Here is an 18,988-nt window from a genome sequence, read left to right as displayed (position 1 = left end):
TTATTTGAAAGACTGGAAGGCGCAGTGGTCTCGGTTTCATGTGCCATTAAAATAATTCTCATTTTTTTTCAAGGCTGCTTGAGTGTGGATATGTTTGAAGCTCAGTGCCCCTGCAATTTTAACTTGTAGAGTTTCTCAGTGCTCAGCATTATACCCTACAGCCAGTATTTAATAGCAACCATTACGTGAACCGTTGTAGCCCAACAGGAAAGTAATCAACTAATCTGATGCAACTTTTTTCCTGCTCAGCGTGTGCTCGTTAATACAAGCTGTTTGATACTAAACATCCCTATTTTCAGTGAAGCCATCGTGTAGCTGGGGAACTCGTTTTCACTAGTGTCCAGCACATGTGCTCAAAATGGCTTCCCTGTTCACTTGTCCTGGCAGCAATAGGACGGACCAGCACAGAGGCATATCTGCTTATGCTGTTATGCCCACACATGTAGTGTAGTGCTCCGTGCCTTAAGGCTGTAAGGGCTGAAGTAAGGGTCACTTGCCTATACTCCATGCAGTGTCTGTGGGCATGGCACATAGGGTTGTGTTCCCTGTCATGTTTTCACTTTTGTCTTCACCAAGACAAGCAACCTGCAGTGGCAGTTTGTTGTTGTTGTTTGGTGAAGGGCTCTTTAGGTTGGCTCAGTTCGTGCTGCAGCCCTTTAGGACCGTCTTTGGCCTCCTTGCCCTTGGTACCAGGGGTACCACTTACTAGGGACCTACAGGGAGTGCCAACGTTATTGCCAATTGGGTTACAATTGTACAGTGTTTGTGAAAGAGATTTGGCACTGGGGACCTGGTTAGCAGGGACCCAGTGCACTTCCAGTCGAAATCACATCAAATACCGGCATAAAGTGGGGATGACCATGTCAAAATGGGGCACTTTGCTACAGTTCGCGACTGGTATTGCCAAAAATGTATCGCACTCCATCCCACCCTGCAACCATACACTTAACAAGGGGTATCTCAACCTTCTTGTGGAGGAGGTCCTAGCGCTCCTTCAAAAAGGGTCCATAGAACAGTGCGTCCATCAGCGGGGCAAAGAGCTAAATAGGCTTACTCCTTCCTCATTCCAGAGAAGGACAGCTCCCTCAGGCACTATTCTCGACCTCAGGCTCCTGAACTAGTACATCCTCTCAACACTATCGTATGATAACCCCACAGGATGTCATCCCGGTGCTTCAACAGAGTGACTACAGGGTGGCGTTAGACCTCAGTGATGCCTAATTTCACATATCCATTATCACACCCACTGGTGCTACCTACGCTTCATGGTAAATGACCATCAGTTCAAAATGCTTCCATTACTGCCCCAAGGATCTTCACCTAGGGCCTGGCATTAGTTGCTGCCCACTTAAGGAGGGGAGGTATCCATGTTTTTTCCTACCTAGATGATTGGGTGATCAAGATTGCACGCAACCTCCAGTGCCTAGCACATACCCATGCTACTACCACTCCCACATTCCATCGGCAATACGCTATGGATGAACCGTCTTGGATCTTTGCGTATACCTGCCCACCTTTTCTGTTTGTGATGCAGAAGATGCAGCAAACATCTCAGATCCTTGTAGCTCCCACCTGGACCAGACAGCCCCCTGTAGTTGCCACTCCTCAAGATGTCAGTCAGTGCACATGAGAACCTCCCCAACAGGTTGGACCTTCTCAACAGGAACCAAGGTCAGATCAGGTATCGGAATCCCAACCTGCTGAATCTAGCCATTTGGCAGCTGTCGTCCTAGAGTTTGGCTATCTGCATCTTCCTACAAGAGTTTCTCAAGCCTACCACACAAGCCTGCTGTGCTGCAGAATCGTAGAGATTTGTCCATTACCGCATCTTAAAACACTAGGACCCTTGTAACCCTGCAGTCTAGGACTTCTTATGCTACTTGCTTTATCTCCATAAGTGAGGCCTGGCCTACACTTTAATATGGTTACGTTAAGCTCCATAGTTAACTAAATACAAAACAGGGAATATTGCTCCCTTTTCTGCATACCTGTTAAAGCATTCATGAAGTCCTCAAAAGGGTAATTTCTCCCAGGGTTCCCCTACTCGATATGGAATCTTAACATAGTGCTCACCAGCCTCATGGGACCCCCATTGAGCCGTTACTCTCTTGCCCTCTCTGGTACCTCTCCTGGAAAGTGGCCTTTCTTGTAACCATAACCTTTCTTAGACTTATTAACAAAAACCCTTCATTCAGCTTCATCATGATAGGGTAGTACTCCAAACGAACCCTAAATTCCTCCCCATTGTGGTTTTCCCTTTTCATCTCCACCAAACCATAGATCTTCCAGCCTTTTTCCCCACAATCAGACTCGGTAGCAGAGAGCCCTACTCTTAGATGTAAAATGTGCTCTCATGTATTGTATTGATAGGACCAAGCACTTTCACAAATTAGACCAGTTGTTTATAGCCTTTGCAAAACATCATAAAGGTCACCCTATATCCAATGCAGGTATCGCCAGATGGCTAGTCAAATGCATTCAGAATTGCTATCACAAAGCTAAAATAGTGCTCCTTGTCACACTTTGAGTGCACTCTACACACAGGAAAGCAGCGAACATGGCAATTTTGGAAAATATTCCTCTAGCTGACGTATGAAGAGCTGTCACTTGGCCTACACCATACTCCTTCCCTAAGTATTATTGTATGGCTATCCTAGCCAGGCAACAGGCTGTAGTTGGCCAGACTGTCTTAAGGGCTTTATTTCACTTTTGCAGCATCCACACACTAGTGACTGCTTTTAGGAGGGTATTGCTTTTCCATCTATACAGAGCGTGTAACACGTGCTATAAATGGAAAATGTTGCTTGCCATTTAAGCATCTGTCGGTAGTGTAGTAGATTCATATGAGTCTACCTCTTCCCCGGTAGCATGTAGCTCAGCTCACATATCTCCTGCTTTATTAGATAGCTTCCTTGTGCAATCCTCATGTGGACCATACTGTGTTAACTCACTACTCAATTTAAACATACCTAATAATAAAGTGTATTAAAGTGCAGTAGACTGACATTTGCTTTTGTAAACCTAAATTACTATTAAATTGGAAAGTAGAAATATAAACATGATTAACCAGGTTGAGTGATGTGCCATGTTATCCCTCCTCTTAAGACACTCAGTCGTTTTGCATTTGAAAAGAAACGTAATTTTTTTGTATCTGCTTTGTAATTTTCATTTTCCACATCAGATGCATCTTTTTTTCTTAACCATGAATGTTTGGTCCAGATCAAGCTCTGTTCTGTGATAACATTCTTTTTTATTTTATTTGGGAAGGATAATCAAAAACGCTATATACAATGTAAATTCATTCACAAGTACACTATTATACAATGTGCCTTACTTTTAAAATATTCTCATAGGGGTTCATATAAATTGCATACAATGATGACATTTTTTTACTTTCTCCATTCACCCGTTCTGAAAGGTACATGTGTTTCAATTTCCAATGTTGTATAATGGATTGTGTAATCGACGAGGCAAAAAAAATCTTCATATTTCGATCTAAACTCGCCCCACGTAATGATGAGCCTGAGAGCATGATTTGCAGATCCAAGTTCAGATGGCAGTTAATACGTAAACTAAAGCATTCACAGATTTCATTCAGACTTTATGCAAGCTTGGACATAATACAGCTATATGCATCCAGTGTCTTATCAATGCTGGCTGACATTGTAAACACAAAGGAGAGTTATACCTATTAATAACCTTTGGTGTGTTATAAAGCACCCATTTGTAAAAGAAAGCGTTTGTAAAAAAATTGCTCCAGGGCATGACCCCCAATTAAACTGAGTTTTCTAACCTCATTTTATTGGTAATGTGGACTCCTATTCCCTTTTAATAAAGAGATCCTTCTATTGTGCGAGTTTTAGGAGATTGGAGCCTGTTATGAGATGTTAAGCCGAGTAATATTTTTAAATGGGGTGGTGCTACCTCTTGCTGATCTACTTTGGAAAAATATGGATAATTTATCAAGGAAGGTTTAATTTTCTGGAATGTTAACCAATACCATAGAACATCTTGTGAACATATCAATTTAATCTATTCTTTAGATTGAAGTACTCCCCAAATTTCTGACCCAGTTGAGCCCCATTTCTTTCATTCTCCAGTATTGGATCTTTCATAGATTTACATGCTTGAATCATTCTCTGCCGTTTAAGTGGGATTCCCACAGTACCATGATAAAGCATTATGTATCATTATCATAGGCTATAATGGCAATGAACAATCATTTTAATAGCCCAGCTATATCCTTTAAAATAAAGGACCAAACTTCAGCCAGTCAGGTGATCGCACCCTCCAAAATAAGAGTCTGAATCCCTCAGATTTTCTACCACACTGAGCTCTGCTCAGTTATCTTCTAACTGGTTTAGTAAAACTTATTTACTACTGCCACCATGTCTGAAACAGCTAAAAAAAAAAAAAAGGGCTCTTTAGGCCCTGTGGTGCATGTGAGAGGAAAAGGCTTCATTTAGAAGACTCTACAAGGATTGTATTTACTGCCTCTATCCTCAACATAAGGTGAATGATTGTAAAATCTGTTGCACCTTCCCTACTATGACTTTAAAAGACAGAGAGGGGAGGCTTCTTTTTTGGCTTCAGAAAGCCAAATCTATAAAATCTACCAGCTCTGAGGAGGAGCACAGCTACACCTCGTCGGCTTCTCACAAAAAGTCACATATGAGAGAAAGGTCGAATGAACAAGGGACCTCTGAGGAGTCCAGGAAGGCCTTAAAGGGGACTTATCAGTCTATCAAGGACAGTTCTAAAAAGCAGAAACAAGACAAAACCTCCTCAGTAACTAGCAGGTCTGAGGTTACTACACCATTTGTGAAGACAGACGTTCGACCTTCAAAGTCCTCCTCGAAACCGTTGACGACAAGTCGAAAAACCTCCTTAAAATCTCGACGATTACCGCTTCGCCGTCGAAATCACCATCCACGATGACGACTCACCACAGTGACGTCGACGACAACAAAATAGAAGACGCCTTCTGAATTATCATCGGTGCCTATTCCATCGACGAAAGCACCGTGGGTGACACAAGTACCCTCTTTGACGACAGCCCAGTCACCAATGACCCCGTCAATGAATGCTTCATTGAGAATAATGTTGACAATAACAAAGGGATCGACAATGTTGTTGTCACCGTTGATGATATTAAAAGTGGCAAAGACTTTCCCCCTCCCAGAGCACACTTCTGCCAGAAAAGTGTCTCCTCTCCATCCAAGCCACCTTTTGGACGTAGAAGAGTCAGAGGATGACAGCCCATTCGGGACAGCCCACAGCCCCTCAGAACTCCACATGAATTACCAGGACGAGGAAGACCAATATTACCAAGAATATTATGAGCCACAAACAAGATATTCGGAGAGACCCAGACATCAGGAAGAGCTTTCGAACTGTATGACTGCTCTCTTTCGCTAGAAGCTGTAGTACAAGTGCCTCTATCATTATTGCAAGGCCTGCAGGGAATGCTCCTGGATTGTCAAAAGAGATTTCCTGAGACCGCAAGACTACTATCACCAGTGCAGTTCAATGCACCACCTCTATCACCAAGAACAACAAAGCCTGTCCCACAGCCATTAGCACCCAGATTGACTCCTGCATCTAAGATTGCAGTGCCTCCTAGGGAGGATCCTTCGTCATCGGATGGTGACCAGGAGGAGGGAGAGATTACTTACAATCCCTCCCACCAGGAATGGAATGACTATCTAATTCCTACCCCATCTCCACTGGCTCCCCATCCAGTGGATTCTTCTCCGGATGATGTAGGATTCTACAACCTGATGGAGAGAGCTGCAAAGAAGTTCCAGCTTCCAATGTCTGTCAAGCAGTCAGACTGCTTTTTATATGATTTCAAAGAGCTCGCAAGGAAGTCGGTGCTCGCCATTCTCATAGTAGACTACATCTGGGAAGAAGGCACAAAGATTATGCAAAACCCAGCTACAGTAGCCTTCGTTTTGCCACAAAAAGACAAAAAATACAAAGCATTAAAGGATTTACCTGCTTGCTTGGTGGGAGACCCAAAGCCGGACTTAGTTATTTCTCAAGCGGTTCAGTGCCTTTCGAAAATTCCCTCTACGACTCTCAGCTCCACCGGATCGAGAGGGCAGACGCCTAGACAATATAGTTAAAAGGTTTTCATCAGTGTCCACCATTACAGTCTACGTAGCTAATTTCTTTGTTATATTGGGCCTGTACGAGTGACAGAGGTGGTCCGATATTGGTGCACTGATAGATCGCGTGCCAGAGGATAGAAGATCAGAGGGTAAAAGAATCCTTCAAGGTGGGGAGAACATCCTCAGAAATTATCGATTGTGTGATAGACCTAACCTTTACTAGATTTCAGCAGGTGACAGGACCTGCAAATTCAAGGAAAAAGGTCTCTGTTCCAGAAGAGCATGTATATCAATCACCCGGAGCGCAAAGCCATCTATCTCAGTCTCTGAGCTTTCCTACCAAGGATAGCAGGGTCTTCACTATTGGTTCGCACTGGCAGTCCCACTGGCATGCATTTCTGAACAAACAAGGGGGAACACGATTGCTAATGCTTTCCAAGGAAGCTCAGGAAATTTAGAGCTGGCCCAGGCAGCATTGGTTCATGGAGCTTCTCCTACTATTGGAATCCAATCACATTTACCTCCAAATATCCAGAACAGTTTTGACAATGAGCCAAAGCCAGGTCCTTTGTCCAGACTCGACATCACTCCACCTAAGTGCATGGATCCTGAATTCCATGAATTCAAAGATCTGAATATTCCTCAGGACTGCCCGGATATTCACTGAAAGGCAAGGGCAGAAGCCTCAATAAATATATATATAAGCTGAAATGAAAATGTTTCTGGCAGTGGTGCCAGAAATCGAACCCTTTATCCTCTACTACAATCACCTAGGCAGATACTACCCTATCTCCTTTCGGTAGCTCAGTAAAGATTGGTGCATGCCTCTATTAAGGTGCCTCTCGCGGCAATATCAAGATATAGATGCTCATTACATTCTCTCTTTTTGCTCAAGCATAATCGTCAAACAGTTCATGAAAGGATTATTCAGAGTCTTTCCTCCAGTAAGAGCTCCTCCCCGGGACGGGCACCTGAACATAGTTCTATCTCAACTCCGAGTCCATTCGAACCCATACACAGAGCAGACATCAGATTTCACACATGGAAAGTCGCATTGTTACTAGCGCTCACTTCGACCAGAAGGGTCAGTGAGATATAGGCTTTCACAACTCAAAAACCCTTCTTGTACTTCACAAACGATTCTCTAATTCTCAGAACCAATCCAAAATTCATTTCTAAGGTCCAGTTGGATTTTCATCTCCATGAACCGATAATCTTACGCACTTACTTCCCAAATCTGACATCACAAGCAGAGAGGTCTCTCCATATGCTAGTTATCAAAAGATGTCTAAAATTCTACTTACATCGCACTAAACAACTTAAAAAAACTGACCAAATGTTGATCTCATATGGACACACTCGTAAGGGTGCCCCAGTCACAAAAGCAGCCATCGTTCGATGGATCTCAGCCTCAATCCAGTTCTTCCCCTCAAAGGCTGCCAAGCCACTCACAGCGAAAACTAGGGCACACTCAAGTAGGGCAGTTTGCGGGAGTGACTCTAGAGAAAATGTTGTGCTGCGACTTGGAAGAATGTCCATTCATGCAGCATTACTGTCTGGAGTCGTTGCAGTGCAATGATGCATTGGTTGGGCAGACTGTGCTATGCCACTTATTTCAATAAGGTGAGCATCTTTTGGTTGCATGTGTTTGCTTATGTATTTATGCAAATTTTAATGTGTGATATATATTTCTTGAATTGCATATGATGTTATGTATATATTTTCTACCCACCATCTGCTATTTGTGCTAATGTTATAAAGTATACAAATACAGTAACTGTTTGCTATTCTGATTCAAGCATATGAATCTATGAAAGATCCAATACAGGAGAAGAAAATGAGTTACTTCCAGTATTGGTATCTTTCATAGATTCACATGCGACCCACCCCCCTTCCCTGAGAGGCTCCCCTTAAAGCTAGGGATTATTTTTCCCACTTATGCTTTAAAAAAAGGAGGTATGTTTTTTTAAAGGACAAAGATAGGCTATTAAAGTTATTATTCGTTGCCATTATAGCTCAAGATAATGATACACACTGCATTATTATGGTACCATAGGACTCCCACTTCTATGACGGTGAATGATTCAAGCATGTGAATCTATGAAAGATACCACAGTTACAGGTAAGTAACTCATTTTTTTATTTGATTGCTCAAATGTCTAAATAAGGCCTAAATATATGCAGTCATGCAGGAGTATATGCACATGTATGTGAGGGGAGTTCAAAAGTAATGCATTTTTTAAAATTATTTTCTAAAGCTTTTCATTTGAACTATCTTATACCTTATTTGCTATGGACATTTAGGGTTTCTCAAGAACATTGGAAGATTCATAGCAAGCTATTTAAACATCTGTTTTATGAAAGGATCGTTGAACACATTAGCTTGAACTTCATAGTATAGTCATGTGATTAGATTTGCATAAGCAGCAGACTATATAACAAAAGGTGTAGATAACCCTCCATATTCCATGTTAATGTAATTTGTAATGTAATTTGTACATTGATCGAAATAATTGCCTTGTATTTTACAAGTAACATTAATAACCCAAAAATAAATAGAGGCAAAATAGACATTTTTATGAAGGCAAAACCCTGGCAATAATTGACGGTGGAAGTGATTTGAATTTGTCTAGAAGTATCTTGGGCAAATCATCATAATTGGATGATACATAAATACCTAAATAATTGCTGTATTATCTTTATAATTTCCCCTTCTAGTCTGAGCTAATGGTATAGTTATTATATACTATTGATTCTTTCTTGGTGTGATTAACATTATAGCCTCCCATTTCGGTGAATTCTTCCATCATATCAAAAGCATGAACGTTACTGCTTTCTCCTTTGAAATTGAATGATGTCAGCATATAATGTAAGTTTTACCATTTGTGGAATCTGTGGCTTTATCCATCAGCACAAATGACTTCAGCAAAAGGTAAAATGAATACTACAAGTAATAGTGTTGACATAGTGTACTTCCCAACTAGCTCTTAAATTAATCATGATAGTACCTGTTGCATATATATGTATATATTGCTTATAACATTTATAAATAAAACTGAAAAACAGATTACTCCAAAATTACACATAAGAGTTACTAAATCTAATGACTTTTCTGCATCAATATTAAGTGTTGTAGCTTTATTTGTTGAATTGGTTAGATATGTTGCTTTCGTGAGATAATTAAAATTTGCACCAATAAATCTACCAGGCAAAAAAGTTCTGATCATTATCTTATGAACCAGTTTTTTGCAGTTTGTACTAATCCTGTGCCCATACAAGTCCATACCCTCATTTTAAATCCCATATAATTTGCTGTGTCGTATGCAATTGATGTGGTGTCCTCATGAAATTTCTTCCTTTACACTTTCTTTTTTCCGATTGAATGAGGTGTCATGAAAAGAAAACAAAAAACATTTAACTGAGTACAAGGAGTGTTTCTAAGAGGAAACTTATCATGCTTCTATTGCCCTTGCTAAGACCCCTGCATGGTCTTCAAGGCTGAAGTTTGTTTTTCAGTCTTAGTTCAGTTCTTCGCTAATAGATGTAAACTGTGAGACTTTCAAAGCAAGTTTTATACATGGGAGGGTTTTTAGCTGCCGCCAGCGCCCACTTACTCTAAACCAAATAACCCTTCTGTGAGCCCCCCCCCCTCCCACCACATTCTCTTCGGTGAGGACCGGTCCCTAGCCAGTCATTTGATTGTAGAAGTGCTGGTTAATATCAGGCTATGAGGTATGCTACTTCACACAGTTCACCGCCTAGAACAACACTCTGGGAGACTGGCTTACCTCTCACAACTTCTTCCCTACATCAGAATTTCAATTGGGCTTCTCAAATGTTTCTATCGCTGTAGTGCTGAAGGGGTGTGTCTCACAGCAGGAAGTAATGATTATGGTTCCAATCAGAAGTGCTTGAGCACAATGAAGACTCAGCAGCTGACTCTCAGCGACCCAGACGTAGCAATCACAAACAAATAAAAGGGCAGGCCTTGCCTAACAACTTCCTTCATCTTTAACAACAGAATCTGCTGACTCGCCTCCTCTCCTCCACCATCCACCAAATGGCAGTGTTCGGGAAAAGCTGAGCAGCAATCCCTTACTAAAAGGTCCTCAAAGAATTTCTAAGGGTGACTCTGCCTCCATTCTCTGCTTTCAGGAGTGCAAGCATTCCACCTTCACTCTCTGAGGAAAGCAGTATCCGTCCTTCATCTTTTGCTGTGCTAAACCAGAGGTCATCAAAAAAATGGCTACTACTATTCCTGGCAAACATAGTTCTGTTGCACAGTCTTACTATTGTGTACGTGCCACACAAAAATACTTTACACATGCACTCCACGTGCACACTGAATGTCAGCACAAAAGTGTAGGTGTTCTAATTAAACAGATCTTTTAATCGAGTGGGAGCAGTAGGCCACACTACTTTCTGACACAAAAAATGGTCTCATCAGGACTATTAGTTAACAGAAGTTGGTATTCTGCCACCTCCGCTTAGTGTTAGCAACCCAGGAAATTGAGAGTAGCCCCATTGTGACACTGAGAGTAGCCCCAGGTCATTAGAAAAGGGCATTTTTGGTACTCTTCTCCTTGGCATTACCTGAACTGGCCCAGGCCTCCACGCGCACACTAGATCATCATAATCCCTGGACTAGTAAAATGTTTAATTCCAGATTCACATGCAGTTGGATCACTCATGGCAGAACTACATTCCAGTGTAGTATGCAAGAAACCGTTCTGTCCCTAACACCACCTATGCTATAACATGTTTTGTAGCCACTTCTTGGATTGCTCTTTACTTGTAGCTGTTTATAAAACATCAGATCAAGCCACTTGGACGCTAGAGTAATCCCAAATGAATAAAGTTTAAATGTACTTTCTTTCTGACATAACAGTGAATACTGTCATTCAGGTAGAGAAAATTCAATGAGAACAAATAGCGCTGCTGAGTGATACATTTTCTTGTTTTTTAAACATTCAAAAATCCAATATTACCTTGAGTTAAGATAACTTATGCTGTTGAATTCAGTACATTGAGGATGTGGGGAACCTTTACATAAAAATTGAGTGTGAATATGAACATTCACATTGTGAATTTTGTGTGATCTTAACCTACATTCTCAACTGTGTTTTCATAAGGAATGTTTCAAAAGTGTCAAGCATGGAATAGATTTAGCAATTGTCTAATCAAAACGCATCCAAAAGTGTAAACCGTATTGAAAATTGATAAAGCTTAAAAGGCGACTTGATTTTTCTTCCGGGGCAAGGGGGGTGGCCATTTTAATAAAGAAAACTCGGCCCTTTAGAATTGAACGCACATGGACAGACCTGAATGGGACTCATGTGGCAGTGAAAGGCGTATGGAATAGGAGGGACATTACTCTTATAAGCAAGATGCTCCTCCAAGACTACAAATGCAGACGCTGGATAAATTGACAGGTATCTTCTTGGAGGCAGGCTCCAGTACCCACCTAGACGGAGGGGACTTTAATGACGTAATGGACCCTCGGTGCGATCGCACTACGGTCCCTCTTGCAGGTTCTAGCAAGACACAACTCAAGAGATTCACAGACGCCCTAGCACTAACAGACTTATGTCGTAGGCACCACCCAGGAATTAGAGCGTATTCCTTTTACTCCGGAGCCCACAAAACGTTTTCGAGAATAGACAACATACTGGCCCCGGCAGGAGAGGTGAAGGAGATCCAAAAGGCAGAATATTTAGCAAGCGGCCTCTCAGACCACTCGCCCCTCTGGCTAACAGTGGGAAGAGGTAGGAAACGCTTGGGTAACGATTGGAGGCTTAATGCTTGGGAACTTTAGGATTCCAAGGTAGCTCAGGAAATTAGAGTGGATTCGAAGCTCTATTTCAAAGAAAATGTGGGCTCGGTGAAGTCGGCTATAACCATCTGGGAGGCCTACAAGACAGTCCTAAGAGAGAGGGCCCAGAACATAGTAGCACATAAAGGCCAGGCACAGAAGGATATTTCGGAGATCGAAACTAGGCTCCTCCAGTTAGAAAAGCAGGCCCTCACAAGCGAAAATCCCGTATTGCTACGGAGAATGAGGACTCTACGCCAGGAATACTTGGCTATGGCCAGGGAAGATGTGCAACAGGCGATTCAGGCTATGCATTGGTGCCTCTACGATGTGGGGGATAAGGCGGGTAGGCTGCTAGCATGGCTCCGTAGGAAAGAACTGGACAGCAGAGGGGTGACCCAGATAGAGGCAGATGATGGCCAGAGGCACGTGACCCCCGTGAAGATAGCCGAGGCCTTCGCTCATTATTACAAGGTTTTCTACGCCAAGCGTCCCCTGGCGGGACCGTCGCAGATTGACAGCTATTTAGAGGCGATAGAGGTAGAGGATGCTAGAGCGCTGGAAGCTGAGATAACACTAGAGAAAGTAGGGGCAGCTATCAGTTACCTGAAGTCTGGGAAAGCTCCGAGTCCCAACGGACTGCCACCAGAACTCTTCAAACAAAACGCTGCCTTATTCGACCCCACCTGTTGAACCTATACCTTGAGGCACGAGACGTGGGCTGTTTACCAAAAGACCTCCGCACTGCCACAATAGTGGTGATACCCAAGAAAGATAGACCGCCACAGAAGTGTCGCTCGTATCGCCCTATCTCGCTTCTAAATATAGGAACAAAGATACTGGCGTGTATTCTGATGGGCAGGCTCACAACAGTTATATCTAGTCTCATTCACTGTGACCAATCTGGCTTTATGTCAAGGAGGTCTACGAGATTAAACCTGCGAAGAGTACACAATTGGCTTGAGGTAACTAGCAGTAGGGCAGACCCGCACTTAATGCTCTCACTCGACGCTGAAAAAGCGTTCGATACTGTTCACTGGCCTTATCTCATGTCCACATTGGAACGGTTCGGTTTTGATCCCAAATTTAGGCAATGGATAACTCTTTTATACGAGAAGGCAATGGCCCGGGTACGGGTCAGTAGAGCGCTCTCTGGGGAATTTCCAATAGAGCGTGGGACAAGACAGGGATGTTCCCTGTCCCCCCTTCTTTTTGCTCTTGTATTGGAGCCCCTTGCGTGTGTCGTTAGAGCGCATCTGGATATGACTGGGTTTCAGTGTAACGACACTGAGATTAAGGACGAACGAATATCGTTATATGCGGATGACATTCTTCTCTATGTCACGAATCCCGAGGCAACACTCCCACGACTACTGGACAGTTTCGACTGCTATGGTAGACATGCCGGGTATAAAATAAACTGGGAGAAATCTTGCCTATATTCAGCTAATCAGGGATGGGGACCTCTCGACTGTGTGAGTCAGCACCAGGTGGAACAAAATGGGATGCAGTATTTGGATATTTACGTGACAGCTGACAGACAGGAGCACCTGCACCGTAATCTCCACAGAGTCCTCAGAGAGTTCAAAATAGATGTTGAGAGGTGGAAGACGTTGTCTCTGACACTGCTAGGTAGGGCCGCCCTATATAAAATAGTAGTATTGCCCAAGTTCCTTTATATCCTTCAGAACACGTACTACCCAATCCCAGAGGACGTGTATGTCAAGATTGATGATGCACTATGTACATTCCTCTGGGACGGAAGGCCCCCCAGGGTGGCCTTAGCCACCCTACAGCGTAATCAATATAACGGTGGAATATCGCTACCAGATAATAGAGCATACTATTGGGCCTCCCATCTGATAGTGATTAACGACTGGGAACATATGCCTGGGGATCACCCGACCTATGCGTTAAAGCACACGCAATTTGGAAAACACCCACACACCCACTACATTTACGTAAGGGAAGGGAGTCGCAAAATTATTAGCATCCATGCAGGTGGTGGTGGCTGCCTGGAAAAAAAGCAGAAAGGCAAATTAAATGGACCAATATCATCGTTAGAGAAACTCAAGCCGGAAACTCAAAGAATTCGCAAAATTGACTGGGTTTAAAAAATGGGACCTGCTGGGTATCTCCCAAATCAAAGATATACTAGATCACAACAAACTTGTCACCTTGCCCGCCCTCCAGAGGGAATACGACTTGCACCAGACGCAATTCTATAAATATCTCCAGAGGGAATACGACTTGCACCAGACGCAATACTATAAATATCTGCGGTTGGCCCATGCGTGGGAAGCACACTGTATAGACCTGGAGAAACTCCCAGAGTATGCCCCATTAGTGGGCAGACTCCTCATGGGCGAGATAGCAGAAAAAGCAGTCTCATGGACGTTTCGAACTATAATAAATAATCAGCCAGATAGACTCCTAAAACTTAGGGTTAAGTGGGAAACCGAGCTAGGGGTCCCAGAAGATCTAGACTGGGAGACTTCGCTGATGCATCCATAGGAAGTGGCCATTAAGTCGAAGCTTCGACTTATTCAATTTAAATACCTGCACAGGGCTTATTACAACAGATCACGTTTACATAGAATGGGGAGGGCAGAAACCCCTAATTGCCACAGATGCAACGAGGAATCTGGAGCATAGTTCCATACAAAATGGGAGTGTCAGGAGATACAAGCCTATTGGGTGAAGGTACTGACTGAGCTGGAGGCGGTGTTGGGCGATGCTATACATAGAGACCCCAAATTTGTGCTATTGGGCATTCATACAGACGTAGACCTCCCAAAGCCAAATCTACTACTAATTAACCTCGGCCTGGTGGTTGCCAAGAGAGATTTGGCGCGTAAGTGGGGGTCGACGCAGAGGCCTAAGTTGGATGAATGGAAGAGGGGAATGGATATGTATATGACAGGAGAAAAGACCACATATGCGGCCAGGGGTTGCCCAAAAAAGTTCCTGAAAATATGGAGTCCGTGGATACAATATTACGGCCTCGAGCGGGAAGTTTCGCAATTGGCCACCCAATCATAGCATAAAAGGATACAAGCGGTGGGGGGGGGGGGGGGGGGGGGGACAGAGACGTGGTGGACTTGAGGAGTACAAAACTGTGACTCATGTATCGCTGTCACAATTATCAATGCCTCTATATGTAAATGTTATCAAGAATTTGCTTCCAATACCTGCAAACGTTAATTGTATTAATGTTGCTTTAAGGAAAATGTTAATAAAGAAATAAAAAATTAAATAAAAAAGGCAACTTGATGAGGAAATTCAAACCATTTTCCTGTTTTTATTTGTTTAATTTTTTTTTTAGCTGTTCAACAGAAAGAGATCACACAGAGCAATACCTCAACATCAACAATAACACTGGTCACTAGTACGCAACCAATTTCGTTGGTTACAAGTTCAGGATCTGGGACCATTCATACTACTTCAATAAATACGGATTTACCTATAGCAACTGCTTCCGCTGACGTTGCTGCAGATATTGCAAAATACACCGGAAAGGTAAGTTCCTAAAGAAAATTGTGCTAACTGGTGCCTTTTAAATTCTTTACGACCAACCTAACCACGTGTTGCACTGTAGAGTGCAGATGATGAATTATGTGCTGCTATCCACAGAATAATTTATCTCGCCTTTGTGCTATGCCAATTATAAAGCATAGGTGACAGTGCCTTGCTGTTCTCTATTTGTGTTGCATTCACAGGAGCAGACAGAGCCCTTATTGAAAGTAATTCACATCATACATTAAACAATTTAAACCCGATCTATCTGTGAAACAAAGGAGTTGACATGGTGAGGAAACTTCCATCAGAACTCATTCTAGGGGAGTGTTAAAGTAACAGTAGACCTGAAATAAAATTCATTTGAATTGCATAACATCATCTAACACCACACATTAGTCACATGTAATTACTTGTTTTACTGAGTGCCATAAACATGAATGATTTGCAAAGGATAGAGCACTTCATACAATCAGAATATCCAACCGTATTTTCTTTTTTTAATCTTGAGTTCGAGCTGAATTATATGTGGAGAAAATTCACGGCCAAGAAATTAAATGTCAAATGGCTCCTTTCACATCTGCGGGTAGCAATACAAGTAAAACATTAAAAAATCGTTGACTGTCCTCAAAACTGCGTTGGGGTGAATTTTGCTGGGCTTCTATTTTCAAAAACTCTCGATACACTTCCATGTCCGGGGTTGGACATAGTACCCGATAACACAGAAGATGGCCAGGACTTTTCTGAGACGATTGTGTCTCTGAAGGAAGCCGAACGCTGGACAGTCTCAGGCCAGGGAAATGGATTGTGACGCTCTTTCCAACAGAACTTGGAATCCAACTTGATGGTTGCGCATTGTTGTGAAAGTGATTACACTATAGCAACTGAAGCCGAGGACGTGAGGACACTACTTGGAGAGGATAAGAAAAGCCCTACAGCATACCTAAGCTATGAAGGGATAGTTCTTGGTGCCCAACCGAGTGTGGAAGCAGACAGACCTGAGGAAGGCTCCATTGGATCTGTAGATCAGGTGCTTGACAGAGAGGGCATTAAAAAAATCCCGCCCGAATGACCTCAGCCCTTTACATACAGAGTGACTTTTGCTGGGAACCACTGTAGTCTAGTGCTCCTCTAAATCTTCAGCCACAGTGTTAGAGTGTACCACGATCCAGCCACACTAATAAGAGGAACTTTTTTTGCACTGTTGCAACTGCAGGAAATGGGGGTTGTGATTGATCCCTGTGTAAGCCTATTAGCACAGAATAAGTCTGTCTTCTGACCTCCTACAGTACCTGAGGACCACTACTAATGGCTTAGACTGTAAGGTCTCTTAAATGTAAGGCACATTTGAGGAACTAAAGACTAAGGCGGAGCAGACTTGGAGGAAGTTACAAGGTCTGGACCCTACTTTGGAGGCGAAGGCCTTTTGCAGGGGAGCGCTTTGCATCACTCTGAATGCGTTAAGCCTTTTGCTGTCATGTCGATGGGTAAGTCTGGAATAAAAGCTGAGGAGGATGGATGATATGGCTCTCCTCTTTAGGGTGCCGTCATTGACAGAGGGAGATTTTGCAAAGTCACTTCTGAGAGAGGATGTCTTAGATGGCGACACCAGTGTAGGTCCACATCTTCTCAAGATGATCTGGTGTCCTACCACAGGCCTAGACTTAAGGCACTAGTTGTGGGAAGTTCCAGAGCACAGACGAGGGTGTGAGATGGGAAAAGTCTCACCAATTGATCTGCTTTTTAGGAGCACTAGGATTCACATTTTCCTTAACCGATCTCAGAGTAGGAGGAAAGAACTCAAGATCATCATAAAGGAGATTCTGGCTTTCGAACTATGGCCTTCATTCTGGTTTCCTGCCAAGTTCCTGCACTTTCTCCTGAATGTATAAACTTATCATCTTTTCTGGGTTTGAAAGTCCGTGTTCGATGTTAAAATTAGATACATATTACCAACGTGCTGTTAATTATACCTGAAATAGTAATTATAATTATATAACTAGAACGTTTTTTTTTCAAAGTTTTGGCTTGTACCATGGTTTACCATTCTCAACAAGCAGATTTGGAAAGGAAAAAAGGCCGAAGCAGCTTCTGGCATCAAGCAGATCCCCCAAACGACTAAATTGATGGGAGAAAAAAAATCTTAAACATCAAAAAGGAATGTGAATTAAAAATGAAACATAAGTGTGTAAGACTTTAATGCGAACAGTTAAGAGAATTGTTGCTTGCACATTGTGGCAGTCAGTTTACTCACCTCCATAACAATTTCTTTTCAACAAAAGATGATATAGCACTTTCAACAAGTTCAGTATCTTTTTCAATTTACTTATGTTATAATTGACTGGCGAAGGCCCAGGCATATGAGCACAAAAGATTTTTTTCTCCCAGGCCTATTCATTGAACTTTAGAAAGAATATCAAGAGGGTACAAGGTTGTGGAGGTGCAGTAATCTTTTTAGCAGACAGTTAGACTTTGGGTCCAATATATGGATAACAATTTTTGGCGGAAATGAAGACCGCAGTTTTGTGGTAATGGAGAAGTCAGAATAGAAGCCTGTGTCACTCTCATGCCATGAAGACTAGGTCAGGCCAACACCTGGTTGCAGTAGATACTATACTCTGGTGGGTCCTACCTGACATTTTTGTCTATAAACACTGTGCCTAACATATATTTTTATTTCTATTATTTAGTGATTGTGTAATTATTCCATAGACCTTGGTGTAGTAAGTTAACTAAATGCCTCTCAACAGAGATTTCCTACTTCTGTCTGACAAAGTGTTTGCTTGTTAATTTCTTTGCAAACTCAAGGATTTGTGAAAGTGAAAACAGATAGATACTGCTTGGATAGAACACCCACTAGCACCAAGTATGCAGTTTATTATTTTACTCATTCTACAAAGGGAATAGAAGTGTATAACGCATTTCTAGCCAAAGGAATAGTTTCATATAGAAGAAAACATTACCGCATGGCGGTTAATATGCAAAACAAGATGCACTCCGTGAGACTGGGTGGGTGAGACAGCGTACCTGGAAAATTGCAAGCTATTTGCAAAGATGCTCCTTGCTACCCAGTTGACTTGTTTGCTTGACATCACTGCCTCATCTCAGTCTCCTGACAAGGTATACATGTGGCTCAAACTTTCTTTAATCATATTACCTCCTCATATTCTGCATTCTAATGAGCTCTTCACACTGTTCTTTGTACAGCAGGTAAATCTATATCCGATTCTTGGCGTAAAAGCTTTTGTCAGCTGCCATTTGCTATACTTTTGAAGCTTTACATAAGAATCTTTAAAACTCTCCAGTAGATATAGGGATGTTCAAAAGTTAAACGTCTTATTTTTGTTGGCATGAAAAGCAATCTGACAAGCGTTCACCCCATAAATTACAGCAGCTGTCTTTACCATCCCTCAATTACTTGCTAGTGCACTACTTGTGCAGCTATAAGACAAGACAGTAAGGTCCTAATAATTGTTACTTTTAAGTCCCTTTCAGCATACACCACATTGGTGATGGAGAACTTAATTCTTCTGAGGGATCCAGCAAC

At 42.4% G+C, this 18,988-nt stretch overlaps 1 protein-coding gene across 8 annotated transcripts in view; it reads left to right on the top strand.

Annotated features, from left to right (window-relative positions):
- The window catches only part of ZMYND8 (zinc finger MYND-type containing 8), a 420,239-nt gene that overhangs the window by 274,305 nt on the left and 126,946 nt on the right, over window positions 1–18,988 (top strand). For all 8 annotated transcript variants that reach the window (XR_014966854.1, XR_014966853.1, XR_014966852.1 and 5 more), the window contains one exon: window positions 15,251–15,444. Coding sequence is in view for 5 of the 8 variants with exons in the window: in XM_085619413.1 (XP_085475539.1) it covers window positions 15,251–15,444 (194 nt within the window). In the remaining 3 variants the exon portion in view is untranslated. The remainder of the gene's footprint in view (window positions 1–15,250; window positions 15,445–18,988) is intronic.

This window comes from Triturus cristatus, chromosome 7 (assembly GCF_964204655.1).
Source record: "Triturus cristatus chromosome 7, aTriCri1.1, whole genome shotgun sequence".
Taxonomy (NCBI): domain Eukaryota; kingdom Metazoa; phylum Chordata; class Amphibia; order Caudata; family Salamandridae; genus Triturus; species Triturus cristatus.
This window is presented reverse-complemented; position numbering and strand designations above follow the sequence as displayed.